Source organism: Syngnathus typhle, linkage group LG1, assembly GCF_033458585.1.
Source record: "Syngnathus typhle isolate RoL2023-S1 ecotype Sweden linkage group LG1, RoL_Styp_1.0, whole genome shotgun sequence".
In the NCBI taxonomy this organism is placed as follows: domain Eukaryota; kingdom Metazoa; phylum Chordata; class Actinopteri; order Syngnathiformes; family Syngnathidae; genus Syngnathus; species Syngnathus typhle.
This window is the reverse complement of record NC_083738.1, coordinates 2,666,001-2,682,090: the sequence shown is the minus strand read 5'-3', so window position 1 is coordinate 2,682,090 and position 16,090 is coordinate 2,666,001. Positions and strand designations below refer to the sequence as shown.

General features: G+C 45.7%; 2 protein-coding genes across 4 annotated transcripts in view; one reads left to right on the top strand and one right to left on the bottom strand.

The window, feature by feature from the left end:
* Positions 1 to 14,729, bottom strand: part of ndufc1 (NADH:ubiquinone oxidoreductase subunit C1) — a 108,699-nt gene extending 93,970 nt beyond the window's left edge. For 2 of the 3 annotated variants that reach the window (XM_061273515.1, XM_061273506.1), the window contains exon 1: positions 14,486 to 14,729. In XM_061273515.1, coding sequence (XP_061129499.1) covers positions 14,486 to 14,531 — 46 coding nt within the window. In that variant the 5' untranslated portion in view covers positions 14,532 to 14,729. The remainder of the gene's footprint in view (positions 1 to 14,485) is intronic. The other variant, XM_061273495.1, reaches the window with a different exon arrangement.
* LOC133150881 (uncharacterized) lies at positions 565 to 7,210 on the top strand. Its single transcript, XM_061273482.1, has 2 exons — positions 565 to 909; positions 2,706 to 7,210. The coding sequence occupies exon 2, from the start codon at positions 3,588 to 3,590 to the stop codon at positions 4,515 to 4,517; it is 930 nt and encodes a 309-aa protein (XP_061129466.1). The 5' UTR covers positions 565 to 909; positions 2,706 to 3,587; the 3' UTR covers positions 4,518 to 7,210.
* Positions 14,730 to 16,090: the final 1,361 nt, after the last annotated feature.

Here is a 16,090-nt window from a genome sequence, read left to right as displayed (position 1 = left end):
TGCGTATTATACATGGGGGCGCACTATACACGGAAAAAAACGGTAGTTAGCAATTGGGAGGACACGACCTGTTCAAACACGTAGCCACGCACAATTTTGGAATATGAATTTGCTATGCCATAATTTTATAGCAAACAGCTATACAGCTTGAGCAATATCAATATATGTGTTTAGGTTGGAAGAACCCATTATTGTGTTAAGTACTATTATGTGTTGAGATTGATCTTTATTAGACAAGATATATGTGATTCATGTCGCAATGTTTTGTCCAACCTGTATTTAACATTGGTGTTCCATCCATACCTGTTTGCATTAAGTTGAGAGGAGACTTAAGGGCTAATACTAAAAGTAAAGAACGTGCAAAACAGGAAACATCTGTTTCCGGTGATTGCTGCTTGAAGCAAGGTTGGCAAGACAACCAGTGGTTTCTAGCTGGCCTGGACAGGCATCAGCTAAGGAACATTCTCGAAACTTCCAGAAACTTCCAGGAAGGCCACCTGACATGCGGGATGATTTAATTCCAATGAGGTAATGCCAGAAGCCTATAAATAGGTTGACCAGACACAGAGCGGGCGCGCTTCTTCCTAGTCAGCGCGATGGCCGTGACGCTGCCCGGAGTAAAAGAACGAAGACGGATTTTGCATTCTTTTTGAGATTGAACCAAAATCTACTAAAATGAATTTCCAGAGTCTTCGAATTGGACTTTGTCAAATTTTAAGCTTCGAGGAAAGCAGGGGAGAAAGCCACCGGGCAGAAAGGGGAAGTCGCCACTTTTACTTTCTCCTCATGGCCATACCTTTCCTCTTTTTTAAACAGAATTCGGATTTTGGAACAAAGGAGAGCCGATCACTCGACTTGTTCAACCAAATAGGATTTTAGACCTTTAGTCCCCTCTCTTGTTCTGTGTGGGTGAGTCTTGTTATTTTGTTTTTTCGACTTGAAATTATTTTTCTTGCTTATTCATTAAATCTCTTCTTGAGCCTTAATTCGGTATCGATTATTCCGTATTAACTATGTCGAGCATGGTTTTATATGCGGTAATTACAATTTTAAAATGTCTTTATTTCCCTATCATAGTCATTCTTTAAATCCGTTCAATTCTTTTTAAAGTGAAGACCGCTTTAATCCTTAACATCAGGAATTGTCAGATCTGGTTCGAAGTAGTTATCTTGAGCTCAGCTAGGGCGAGGGCACTCTAGTAAATTAACGAATCCTTGAGGTCTTAACAAAGGCATCTAAAAAATATCCGTAACGTAATACCAGCATCAAACAACCGAAGGGAGCCATCATTACGGCGCGGTCATACCGGCGACTTGCCTCGAATTGAGTTACTCGGCTCGCGCGTCGGATAACTTGAAAGGGGTTGGCGTCGTATAGAAATTAGATTGATTCTGGTAGAATTAATTTAACTCGGGTGGTCAGCTACGGATAAGTCCCTTCGCCCCGGCTTATTGAACCCGTTGCCGGGGAGCCGGAGGCACTTTATTGAAAAGTGCACATTTGACATGGAGAACTGACAACCCCTTCTTCTCAGTATTTGAGTGATTTTAGAATGTTTTCCCTAGTGGTAGAGTGTCCGCCCTGAGACTGGAAGGTTGTGGGTTCAAACCCCGGCCGGGTCATACCAAAGACTATAAAAATGGGACCCATTGCCTCCCTGCTTGGCACTCAGCATTAAGGGTTGGAATTGGGGGGTTAGATCACCAACTGATTCCCGAGCGCGGCATCGCTGCTGCTCACTGCTCCCCTCTCCCCCAGGGGATGGATTAAAATCACATGGGGATGGGTTAAATGCAGAGGACAAATTTCACCACACCCAGATGTGTGTGTGACGATCATTGGGACTTTAACTTTACTTTGTCTCAAGAGAATGAAAATAAGAAATTATGCTAGAAAATTAAGTGCAGTTATTACTAACTAATTATTGTTTTTATTTTTATTTCTTGTTTATACTCCTTTATTTTGACTAGAAATGCCAACTATTCTTTTCTTTAAAATCCACTTTTGTTTGACTATTTATTTAACATTGCTGTTCAGATATTCTTACTATCAATGTTGTACCTGAATGTGTTTAATGAACAAAGATTCATGAACTCGTTCATAATTAAAAACATGAGCTGGGGGGTATTCCAGAAAGCAGGTTCAACATACCCTGAGTCTATCCCTGAATTCTCAGTTGACTTACTCTGAGATGGGAGACTGTATTCGGTTCCAGAACAGCTTATCCGAGTTAGTTCAATCAGCTCTGAGACTCTGAGTATTCGGTTCCAGAAAAGCTGATCTGAGTTACCGTCCATCCATCCATCCATTTTCTGAACCGCTTAGTTCCCACGGGGGTCGCGGGAGTGCTGGAGCCTATCCCAGCCGTCATCGGGCAGTAGGCGGGGGACACCCTGAACCGGTTGCCAGCCGATCACAGGGCACAAGGAGACAAACAACCATTTGCACTCGCACTCACACCTAGGGACAAATTTGAGTCTTCAATCGGCCTACCAAGGAGAGGTAACTCACCGGAGATACCTCTAATTATCGCTCATGATAATTTTGAAGGCGGGTTCTCTGCCGGACGCCCTCTTCCTTCTCAGCCCAGGCTCCCAATACTTTTCAGGCTTGGACGATCTTGTTTTCTCCAGCGTGGAACTCATCTCCCTGACTCTAAAGTAAGTTTGAATCTTTTATTACACTGTCGAATTTGTTTTTCACAGCCGGAGTGCCTGGGAGAGCGGAGGCTTTGTGGCCGTTTGTCTGCCGTCGATCATCGGACGCAAAGTATGGCTGCGGATCAAGAGGTTTGTGCGGCTTCGTGCACCAACTGCACCCTTCTCTTAGAGAGGTTGTCCCTGCTAGAGGGACGTGTCCGCCAGTTAGAGCAGAATTGCGCGATAACTTTAGATGTGGCGGATACAGACGCGGGCTGTAGTCAGCCCGCTAGCCCAGTTAGCATTAGTCCCAAGCGGCTTGCTAATCGCGATGAGCCAGGTAAGACGCATAGCCGTCCAAAGTCATCTCGGTCTACTGGCCCTCGCACTTTGGTCATAGGTGACTCCATTACCCGGAATATTACGCTTAAAAATCCCGCCACGGTAATGTGTATTCCTGGGGGCAGAGCACCCGACATAGAAGCTAATCTTAGGGAGCTGACTCGCAATAGGTCTAGTCAACAGCGTAGTTCCATCAACACTAGCTACTCGGACATAGTGATACACGTCGGCTCCAATGATGTTAGGATGAGGCAATCGGAGATCACAAAGAGAAACATAGCGAGGACTTGTGATCTTGCCAGAAAGATGAGTCGGCATCGAGTATTTGTCTCTGGCCCCCTGCCTGGGAGAGGCACTGATGAGAGGTTTAGTAGATTAATCTCCCTTAATTGATGGATGGCTGGGTTCTGTAAGAAGCAGGGACTGTATTTTATAGATAACTGGCCTTCCTTCTGGGGCCGCCCCGACCTGCAGAGGAAGGACGGCCTTCACGCTAACCGTGCAGGCGCCTTCACTCTTTCTAGGAATATAGATTACTGTTTGAGCCACACATGACAGGTCACTTTAGAGCAGGCCGGGTCACAGGTGATTAGACCACCTGTCAAAATGGGTTTGGAGTCTGTTAAGATAAAGTTAACTAGCGCTAGGCTAGACTCCCAGCATGCACATAGCTCCTTGTGTAGACTAGAGCGTGATAGTTTGAATAGTGCTACAGTACACATAAATGCACTTTCTACTGGGGTAGTAGACAAATCCAATCACTCCACCCCGACCGGTTTTGCTGATGAAACGGTGCCGGTTTCAGATAATTTTACACGTGTAACAAATATTTACTATCAGATTCCCACGGTCGTATCATCCCACCGTACTAACAAACATTTGAGAGGTGATGTCAGGCCTAGAGAACACAATCTTACTCGCATCTCGTATAAATATCCTTCGATAGATACGCACCCGGATGGACCAATTACACTTAAACTTGGTTTTATAAATATTAGATCGCTTCATACGAAAGCCATTCTCGTTAATGATCTCATCACAGAACATAATCTAAACGTTTTTGGTCTCTGCGAGACCTGGTTAAAACCTAATGAACTGATGCCGCTTAATGAGGCCTCGCCTCCAAATTTTGTGAGCTCGCATGTGGCGCGTCCTCGAAAAAAGGGTGGGGGTGTCGCCCTCATCTCGAATTCCGAGCTTAGTTTGAGGCCTCGTTCGATCAACGTATTTAAAACATTTGAGGTTCTCACTGTCCGATCCACTGCTTTACCGTCATTTTATCTTGCTGTTATTTACCGTCCACCCGGGGCTTACTCTGGCTTCCTGGATGAATTTTCAGAATTTATGGCTGATCTAGTAACCAATGCGGATAATATAATTATCATGGGCGATTTCAACATCCACATGAATTTACCGTCAGAGCCACTTACTTCAGCGTTTCAGACTTTAACTGATACGTTTGGTTTTACGCAAGCCGTACAGGCAGCAACGCATAAGATCTGGTATTATCCCGAGGAGTTGCAACCTCAAATATAGCAGTACTGCCATACACTACTGTTTTGTCTGATCATTACTTAATAAAGTTTGAAATTCTAGTTCCTTGTCAAAGACAAGAGAGCAATCAGCATTATTGGAGCCGTCATTTCAACTCCATGACTGCAACTGCGCTATCTGAGATACTGTCGCCGGCAACCGCTATATTTCTCACATACGCCGGCTCTATTGATAATCTTACAAATGAATTCAATGCGACATTGTTAAATGCCATTGACGCTGTGGCGCCGTTACGTCTGAAAACTCGCCGTAGAGTGCCTACTCCGTGGTTCACAGATGAAACGCGTACGCTTAAGCAATTATGTAGAAAGCATGAGCGCAGATGGCGTCTAACCAAACTTGAGGTTTTCCATCAGGCATGGCAGGATAGCCTCCTGAAATATAAAGATGCGCTTATCTTAGCAAAAACTCGGTATTTTTCGCAAGTTATTAATCTCAATAAAAATAATCTGAAACACCTATTTGATACAGTGGCAAAGCTGACTCTGCGCCAGCCGACCACCGATAGTTCCTTCCACTCAGCTGACAAGTTCATGAAATTTTTTTGCTCAAAAGATTGAATCCATTAGGGATGAGATCAAGAATACCGTTCCAATATCTCGGTCGAGCTCGCCGTTTACCAACGCTGATGATCATGCAACAACCCTCTCAACTTTTAAAAGCGTGTCTCTTGAAAGGCTTACACAATTGGTTAGTGCGGCTAAACAAACAACATGTTTACTCGACCCTCTTCCAGCCAAACTACTTAAAGAATTATTTCAAATTTTAGGACTGTCCGTCTTAAATATAATCAATCTGTCTATCTCCTCTGGGATAGTGCCAACAGCCTTTAAATCATTAAACCGTTACTTAAGCAACCAAATCTTGACCCGGACTGTCTCAGTAATTATAGGCCAGTTTCAAACCTCCCATTCATAGCAAAACTTCTTGAAAAAGTAGTAGCGCAGCAGCTTATCGATTACATGGTCGCCAATAATCGATATGACACTTTTCAGTCTGGTTTTAGAGCTAATCATTCCGACAGCACTTGCTCAAGTGACTAACAATCTCCTCATAGCTATGGATTCAAACACTTCGTCTGTACTGTTACTACACGATCTTAGTGCTGCCTTCGACACTGTAGACCTTGATATTTTATTAGGGCATCTTAAAAGTTGTGTTGGTATTTCAGGGTCAGCACTAGGCTGGTTCCATTCCTATCTATCAAACAGGACGCACCGAGTGGTCCATGGCAATGAGTCCTCGGAGCTCTATAATGTTACGTGTGGTGTCCCATAGGGATCGGTTCTCGGACCAATTCTTTTTAATATTTTTAATTCCGCTTGGGGACATAATACGTAAATATAATATTAGTTTTCAATGCTATGCGGATGACACCCAACTATATATGCCGTTATCGATGACAGATCCGCGGGATTGTTGTAATCTTGAGGCGTGCCTTGCGGAGATCAAGCAATGGATGTCTCTCAACTTTCTTCGTCTTAACCCAGATAAAACAGAGATGTTGATAATTGGTCCAACTCGTTGTCAACACTTATTCAAGGAAACCGCTATAACTATACATAACCGTACTATCACTCAAAGCGATACTGTAACTAATCTCGGGGTAATATTTGACCAAACTCTCTCCTTTCAAAAGCACATTAAGAATATAACCAGAATTGCGTTTTTTCACCTTCGTAATATTGCAAAGATTCGTCCGATCCTCTCGACCGGTGATGTGGAAACTATTATACATGCGTTCGTCACGTCGCGCCTGACAGTTAGTACAAAATGCTGCTGCAAGGCTGCTCTCTCGGAAAGAAAATTTGATCACATTACCCCAATACTAGCCAACTTACATTGGCTCCCGGTCCATTTAAGATGTGACTTCAAGGTTCTTCTATTAACCTATAAATCACTGCATGGCTTAGCGCCTTCATATCTCGTCGACCTAGTTGTTCCTTATGTTCCGTCTCGTAACCTTCGTTCGCAAAACGCTACCCTTTTAGCGACACCAAGGGCCAAGAAAATGTCTGCAGGCTCTAGAGCATTTTGTATTCGGGCTACAGAGCTTTGGAATGCCCTACCAATGGATATTAGGACTGCTACCTCAGTAGAAACATTTAAGACACGTTTAAAGACACATTTCTATGACATGGCCTTTAACTAACCTGTAGTGGCCGATTCGGCTGGAGTTTGTTTTCTCTCCCTCTCCACTCCCTCCCTCCCCCCTCCCCGGCCGGGGAGGTGGTTAGGTGGCACCCATGCTGACAGCGGCTATCTGGATTCTCGTGGGCCAATTCAGGATGGGGGAACTGCAGCTCAACCTCCTCGAAAACACTGCCAGGTCAATTGAGGGCTCCTTCGGCAGCCCTCTGCTCTGACATGGACATCCACTTTTTATTTCATTGATTTTCATGTATCATTTGTGCCCTCTCTGCATCCATTTCAACCTGGTGATCCTGAAAGGGGGATCCTTCCATCTGTGGTCCCTTCTCAAGGTTTCTCATTTTCCCCCGGTAGGGGTGTTTAAGTTTTTCCTTGCCCTTTTGGGAGCTTAAGATCAGGGGATGCTTTGAGAATAATTGTCAATTTCTGTCTATGTGAAGCCCTTTGAGACTGCTTGTGATTTAGGGCTATACAAATAAATTTTAATTGACTTGACTTTGCCTTAATCAGTACCCAATAAGTAGCGCTCAGTTTAAAAAAAGGTTGGTGACCCCTGTTTTATACCTACTGAAGTAATTTAAAATGTGACGCTGTAGCCTACACCAACACTCAATAAAATACTATTTCAAAACAAACATTGAGTTCTGCTCAGCCAACAGAAAAAAAGTGATGCTCTGCATCCCCTATATCAAGGGTGGGCAAACTTTTTGACTCGCGGGCCGAACTGGGTTCTAAATTTGGACTGGAGGGCCGAACCAGGAGCAGATGGACGTAGTGTTTGTGTGAAGTAATTTAAGCGACCTGTAAAGGTCATTGCATAAAAGATTTTGGCCTTTAGTAGGTAGTAAAGCATGGCTATTCCAAACAAGTTTTTTGAAAACAAATGCATTTATTAACAGCATTAAAAAAATAATAATTTACTAAAAAACTGCTATCACTTCAGTGCCTGCAGGTCAGATTAATGAAAGATGTTTATCTTATGAGATCACATCAAACGGCAAACATTCTGACCAAATATATCATCTTGAAGAATTGGTGAAAGCATACACCCAAATAAAGTAATCAAAACGGCAACACGGTGAGGGGTATCTGAAAATCAGAGCAGAGTTTTAACTCGCAAACACCTGGTAACAGAGGTGAGGAAACGGGAAACACTTCCTTAAAGTAAGCCTTAAGAACTTTACAGGTTAAGATTAGTCGCAAACAGGTGGTGCATCAATGTCCTTGAGCATCCTGCATTGTTTGAAAATGAGAATGGTCGCTAGTTTCAATCCCTGCTATGTGTACAAATCATATTCAAAATGCCTCCCCTTCATTTTCAGTGGAAAGTGTTTTTGGTCTCCCTTTTTTGCTAGTGCGTCATAGTCTGGAGTAAAATATGTTGTGGCAATTCTTAGGAGAGATCCGAGGTGTTGGTCCGTTTACCTAGATCTGTGACGGGTTGATGTTGACGTTCATGTGGCTGAACGTCACGTCGCGTACGTCGAGCCAAATTGGCCACTTTTTTTAAACACTCGGCACTGTGTCCACCTTCCTTGGGCAATTTCCCCACCGAACGCTCCCGGGTGGCCTACATGCTCTCGACAGGAAGAGCCCGGGCAACGGCAGAATGGGCCCGGGATTCCGCCACCTGCCGCTCTCTCTCCGCGTTCGTCGAGGCCTTGCGCATGGTATTCGATCCAGTTTCCTCGGACCGTGAAAAGGCGCGCGAGCTGTGCCAGCTGTCCCAGGGTCGAGAGTCAGTCAGCGACTACGCGATCCGCTTCCGCACTCTGGCCGCGGAATGCGGGTGGAACCAGACGGCCCTGTATGATGTCTTCCTCAAGGGTCTTTCTGGAACCATTCAGGACCAACTCGTTCCCCTCGATCTCCCCGCTGACCGCGACGCTCTCATCGCGCTGGCTATCCGCACAGACAATCGCCTGCAGAACAGGAAGAAGCAGCGCGCAAGCCAGAGCGCGACCTTCTTCCCCCCCGTGGCCGGGTTGGCATCGCCGCACCTCGAGACGCACCGCCAACCATCGAACACGGCACTGCTACCGCCCGGGGCTAAACCCATGCAACTCGGCAGAGCCAAGTTGAGCGCCGAGGAGAAGCAGCGCCGACACCAGGAAGGTTGATGCTATCACTGCGGCGCTCTGGGACATATTGTCGTCTCCTGCCTCGAGAAACGGACAATGAAGGTAAGCACCTTCTCCGGTAGCCAGCAGAAGGGTCCGAGCCTACCCATCGGTACGCTTACCTGTTTCGGGAAAAGCACCCAACTAGGGGTGTTAATTGACTCCGGGGCAGACGAGAGCTTGATCGACTGGGCTTTTGCCCGGAAATTGGGAATAAAAACCGAACCACTAGCCAAGACCGTGAAAGCCAAGGCACTCAATGGGCAGGCACTCAAGTCACTGAACCCCTCTCACTGTCCTTCAGGAACCATCATGAGGATTGATGTTGTTTTAGCGATCAGCGAACGGCGTGGGTGATGTTCGATTTTTTTTTCCTGTGGCCGTGCGCCCCTACTGGAAAAATTCCTGGCTACGCCTCTGTCTGAGCCTGACAGTAATTTTTATTTCAAGTGACGTCAGCAGCGCGGCGCGGCGCAGCGCAGCGCAGCGCGGCGCAGCGGTTGTTTACATAAAGGACAAAAATTCGATCACGGGATGACTGAGATGCCGAAGGGCCCCACATACTACCAGCATCATTAGCGGCTTTGTTTGTAAGTGACACGGAGGATGAAGAGTTTGAAGGTTTTAATGATTTGGAGTGACACAGAAGGTTTGAAAAACTATTATGGCTTTTACGCACGCCCGGTCCTACCCTACGGAGCTCTCTCACCTCCGTGGATGGAATTCGGGGTCCGGCGCTCTGCCCGGTGGCTGTCCGGGGACGGTGGATGGGGCTCGGACATGGTTTTTACACACGCCCAGTCCTATTCTATGGAGCTCTCTTCCACCTCCGTGGCTGGAAGTGCCACCTCCGGGGATGGAAGTCCACGCCGCCACACACCTGGAAGTCCACGGCGGTGCTTGGGGCCGTGTGGCAGTGAACTATTTATGTCATAGTTATTTCATATATTTTATTTCGTAAATTTCGGACTATACGCCGCAACTTTTTTCTCAAATTTTGAACCCTGCGGTTTATAGTCCCGTGCGGCTTATATAGGAATTTTTCCGTGATTTTTGTGATGACTTGATCACTTTTATACAGTCGTAAAAAGGCTGTGGACCGCTGTAGTGCGGCACCGCTTTGCTGGGCGGAAGGATATGTGACACGGTCACTGGGGAGAAAAGTGGTATGTTGATCGCATGTCTATCCGCCAGGCAAATAGTGCCATATAATTCACACAAAGAAGAGACAGAACGAGATCAAGACGGACATTACTGAAAGGAAGCGTTTATACACAAACTGTCATTATGGGGGACAAAAGAAATGCATATGATCCCGCTTTTAAGTTGATGTTGATGACATTGTGTTGCATCACTCTTTTCTTTATTTCCCGGTCACATCTTCTTTGGAGAGATACGCGTCACTCGCTAGTTTAAAGTTATTTAGCCCTTCGTGCATGAATAAAATTAGCATGAACAGACCCTCATCACACTAGAAGAAATGCATAAAAGTGACGACGAAAGAGAGACTGAGAAAGTGTGTGGCGAAGTATATCTAACGCTATTCCAATCGGACCAAGGAGATTGTTGTTGACTTCCGGAAGGGTCACACCCAACACCTGCCGCTGACCATTGACAGTGCTGTGGTGGAGAGAGAGTGAGCAGCGCCAGGTTCCTGGGGGTGCACATCAGTGAGGATCTCTCCTGGTCCACCAACATCGCATCACTGGCCAAGAAGGCCCAGCGCTGCGCTGCCTGTGCTTCCTGCGGAAACTCAGGCGAGCAAGCGCTCCTCCGGCCGTCATGACTACATTTTACCGCCGCACCATTGAGAGCGTCCTCTCCAGCTGTATTGCTGTTTGGGGTGGCGACTGCACTGACTACAACTTGAAGGCCCTGCAGCGCATAGTGAACACGGCTGGTAAGATTATTGGTGCTTCACTCCCCTCCTTGAAGGACATTTACACCTCCCATCTGACACGCAAGGCGACCACGATTGTGAGTGATCTGAGTCACCCCGCTCACTCTTTGTTTGATCTTCTGCCCTCTGGGAAGAGGTACAGGAGCCTGCGCTCCCGCACCACCAGACTCACCAACAGCTTCATACTCCAGGCTGTTAGGATCCTGAACTCGCTCCCCCTTTCTGCGTAGCGTCCTGTACTTTGCGCTATGCTTACTGTCTGCTGTATGCACACTGGCTCAGTTTTGCTCCTCTTATTTATTGGGTTATTTGTTTATTATTTATTCATCACTCATATTATTTATTTATGATTTATCATTTATTGTTTGTGCCTTCTTGTTTTTATTTTGTGTCGTCTACTTGTATGTCTATCGTGTACTATGTCTCGTCACCGTGGGATAGAGGAAACGGAATTTCGGTTTCTTTATGTGTCTTGACATATGAAGGGATTGACAATAAAGCTGACTTTGACTTTGACACTGAGGAGGAAGACTTCGATGGTTTCAGTGCACAGGAGGAAGATGAAGACGATGAAGCTCTTTATTTTACTTTTACTAGTATGTTTTTTTAACCAGCCCTGTTAGTGCTGTGCTACCGTCAGGCCCGTTCTACTGAGTACGTACACGCACTTGTTTGTGAGTGTGCACCGAGCTTTCTGACACGGCTTCCGGTAGTAAATGCGCAGGCGAGCGCTTCCCCATCTACTGGGGAAACGCAGTCATTTCAGGCAAAATGACCAAAGAAAAAAAAGTTTAATAATACAATTTGTTCAGGGTTGGCGGGCCGGATTAAACGGTCCCGTGGGCCGGATGTGGCCCGCGGGCCGTAGTTCGCCCACCCCTGCCCTATACTATAAAGAAAACGCCATTTGCAAAAAAACATAGTCCTATGCTTAAAGTTTGCTCTGGTGTCAGTGCTCGTCATGCCAGATTTTCTCTTCTTAGACTTCAAAATAATACCCTGCTAAACACACTGTAAATAAGGCCACAAACAGTGGCATGGCGCATGCGTCATCAAAAAGCGATGAAAGCACAATGACAGTCGTCGCTCCGGTCGATGAAAACGTCGCACGATGGGCAGCCCCTCTCGCCCTTTCTTGTCAAACAGCAACAATAATGTTATCCTGTTAGAGATCGGTTGCGAGCGTGTGTCCCTCAGTCCCTTACCAGTACACGCGCACACAAGTGTCCGTTTGCAAGATAAGTGACAGACACTTGCTCATTCAAATGTCCTCACACCAAGGACTAAGGCGAGCCTAAAATCAAAGTCAAAGTCTGCTTTACTGTCAATTTCTTCACATGTCAAGACACAGAAGATCAAACAAAGAGTGAGCGGGGTGCCTCACATCACACACAATTGTGGTCGCCTTGCGGGTGAGATGGGAGGTGTAAATGTCCTTCAGGGAAGGGAGTGAAGCACCAATAATCTTACCAGCTCTGTTCACTATGCGCTACAGGGCCTTCATGTTGTATTCAGTGCAGCTACCACCCTACACAGCGATACAACTGGAGAGAACACTCAATGGTGCCACGGTAGAATGTGGTCATGATGGCCGGAGGAGCACTTGCTCGCCTGAGTTTCCACAGGAAGTACAGGCGGCGCTGAGCTTTCTTCGCCAGTGATGCAATGTTGGTGGTCCAGGAGAGGTCCTCACTGATGTGCACCCCCAGGAATCTGGTGCTGCTCACTCTCTCCACCACAGCACCGTCGATGGTCAGTGGCAGGTGTTGGGTCTGACCCTTCCGGAAGTCATCAACAATCTCCTTGGTCTTGTTGACGTTCAGCAGGAGGTTGTTGTCCCTGCACCACGTGGCCAGAAGGTCGACCTCCGACCTGTATTGAGTCTCGTCGCCCTCGGTGATGAGACCCACCAGAGTCGTGTCGTCGGCATATTTCAGCACGCGGTTGCTGCTGTAGGTCGCAGTGCAGTCATGTGTCAGCAGGGTGAAGAGCAGCGGACTGAGCAACGTGTGCTCAACGTGATGCTGGCGGAGATATTGTCGCCAACACGTGCTACCTGAGGCCTCTGACAGAGGAAGTCCAGTAGCCAGTTGCAGAGGTAGGTACTGAGGCCCAGCTTGTCGAGTTTGCAGATAAGTCGCTGTGGTACAATGATCACAAACTCCGCCAGTGGCGAGCAGTGCTTGCATACAACTGCAGAGTCCCAGCACCATTTGTCACGGATGTAGACACAGATTGCTCCTCCTCGCGATCTTCCCCTTTTTACAATGGCCCGGTCCACTCGATAGCACGCTAGCTGCTCCAGATGCACAGCAGAGTCCGGAATGTTGACAGTCAACCAAGTCTCAGTGAACACGAGTACACAGCAGTTACTCACTGTCCGGTTCGTAGATCTCAGCAGTCGAATGTAATCCATTTTGTATTCCAGCGAACGAACATTCGCCAGAAGAATGGAAGGCACGGCCGGGCGAGTTGGGTTGGCCGCTAGCCTGGCCCGGACGCCTCCGCGCTCCCCTCGCACACCGCTTCCGAGGCTTTCTATCCGGGGGAGGAGTAGCAGGCCGGAGTAGTCAGAGTTCCTTTAATGTCTCTGTTTCAAAGTTCAGAACACTGCAAAACTCGCTTTCGCTGATGTCGAGTAGAACCTGCCTGCTGTACTTGTAGCACGACGTAGTAAGACGAGACGAACACGCAGAACTGTCGGACAAACACTCATTAAACGAACAAAACACCGTTCGGGTGGGACAGAGAGAGGTCGCTGAGAGATCGCTGCGTGTGCACGCGCCGCCATCTTGATATCAGAGACGTTGCAAGTGACACTGCACAACGAAAGGCAAAAAAAAATTAAAAAATTGAATACTGGTGAGAGCTGCCTACTCCGTACTAACTCTACATACTACTAAGCATCCGCGCCGCTCACTCACCGTGATCGCGAACAACAAAAACAGTATGGCTTATTATTTTGTGATTATGGAGTAAGTTATTGCATATGAAGTTGAAATAAAAAATATAAAATGGAGAATGATTTAATTTGGATTAAGAATCCAACCTAGCCTGTTTACTGTCGTCACAAACACCAATATCACCATTCTTATTACTAGTACAACAATAACAATAATAAAACAAACTTAATACATCTAATAAAAAAATCATACAACTTTCATAAAACTGTTCATTTGTATTTACTATTATTTTAATCTAACTTTTCTGGTAGTGCAATTGACAACAGATTCTCATTTGCAATATCAATTTATCTGCAGGCAGCAAAGGATATAGTTACATATTTACAAGTTCATTTACAAAGGTAATGGTTTGATGAATGTCGGTGCGAATGGTCAGCCCCTATACATTTACATCTAACCAAACCTGGCCCGCTTTGCAAAAAGTTTGGACACCGCTGATGTAGAAAATGAACTTTCCCAACACTGGTTACAACAGTTTATCCTCTACGAGTAATTGTAAAATTCATTGTTCAATCAATCAATCAATCAAATCAATCAATCGTCCATATTTTACATCAAAATGGCAAATATAAACTTGTGCTATTTTGATGTAAAATATGGACGTGATGTGTGAATATTTGCTCGCGTCATTAAAGTCGAATGACGTCATCCCCCCCCCCCCCGCCCCACTTAAAAAAATAGACGAGCGTTTAAGCTTCATTAATGCTAAGCTAAGGTCACTTTTGTAAATTAACACTCATTCCCCGGATTGGCAGTCCAAAGCGGTAAAATTGAATACCACGTTATGTTGAAAACCATATTACTTGCTGTACTCACGTCTGTGGATAAAATAAGATCGAGCGAGTAGATTGGGTACACTCATCTTTGTTCAGATTTTCCTTGCGACCTGAGCTCGAATTTTCCTTATTGGCTTTTTCTTCTGCTGCTTCTTCGGCTGCTGCTTCTTTTGCTGCTGCTTCTTCTGCTTCTTTTTCTGCTTCTTCTTCTGCTTTTTCTTTTTCTTCCTTCGCCTCCTGGTGTGAAGTGCACACTTTAGAGAAGTGCGCCCTGTGTCAGAGTGTGCATGGTACAAGCGTGCGAAAATGCAGAACGTGGACAGTGCGTTGCCACGTGTTGTATCTGCGTCATCGAACAAGCAGCATAATATGTTAGTCTTGGCAGTTTTTCTGCTTAAAATGATTTTTAAACTTTTTTAAAATATTTTTTAAAGCAAAATATCAGGCTAGGGCTTCCTTCCAGTCAATGGCAGCTATGGTAGGGTGACCAAACGTCCTCTTTTTCCCGGACATGTCCTACCTTTGACCCCTAAAAGAATATCCGGGGGGAATTTCAAAATCGTCCGGGATTTTGTTGGACTACCTCAAACATAATACATGACACTGTCAATAGAATTGCCGCTCCGTTCACTCAATTTTCACTCAGGTTTTTCTGTACAGACACCATGTCATTTGTGTCATAACATATGACACAAATGACCCCCCCTGGAAAAATTACCCGCCGCTCCCAAAAAATTACCACGCCCCTTCCAAAAAATGGTGTCCTCTTTTTCAGAAACCCAAATCTGGTCACCCAAAACTCCCGATTGCACTATATGCGGCCTTTCCGCTTGTACAGCGCATGCGCAGAAAACTTAAGTTTGCCACCCTGGATTTGTGAAAAAGAGGGAACACTTGACCAAATGTCTGCGACAGAGGCCTATGGCATTATTACCAGTTCAGACTAGGGCCAGATCGAATATTGTTCTGCCGATTAAATCAGACAAATAATGCTCTTTTGAAAATAATCAACGGCGGCCCACATACATACATACGGACGGAAGGACCCCCCACACGCTCGCACACGCACAGCCCCCCCACACACACACACACGCACGCATGCGGGTGTTCTTTGTCCAATATTTGAAGCTGTGTCTTCATTTAACCCTCGATTCTCAAAGTCAAAGTCAAAGTCTGCTTTATTGTCAATCCCTTCATATGTCAAGACACACAAAGAAACCCAAATTCCGTTTCCTCTATCCCACGGTGACGAGACATAGTACACGATAGACATACAAGTAGGCGACACAAAATAAGAACAAGAAGGCACAAACAATAAAAAATATAATATATATATATATATATATATATATAATAATAAATAAAAAATAATAAATAATGAATAAATAATGAGTGATGAATACATAATAAACAAATAACCCAATAAATAAGAGGAGCAAAACTGAGCCAGTGTGCATACAGCAGACAGTAAGCATAGCGCAAAGTACAGGATGCTACGCAGAAAGGGGGAGAGAGTTCAGGATCTCAACAGCCTGGAGTATGTATCTCGTCAGTAACATTACGTTACATTGCTATCATAGTATCTGTCCGTGTGTCTGTGTGCCCGCCCCTCCCCTCCTGTGTGCCCATGATCAGTGTGATCAAT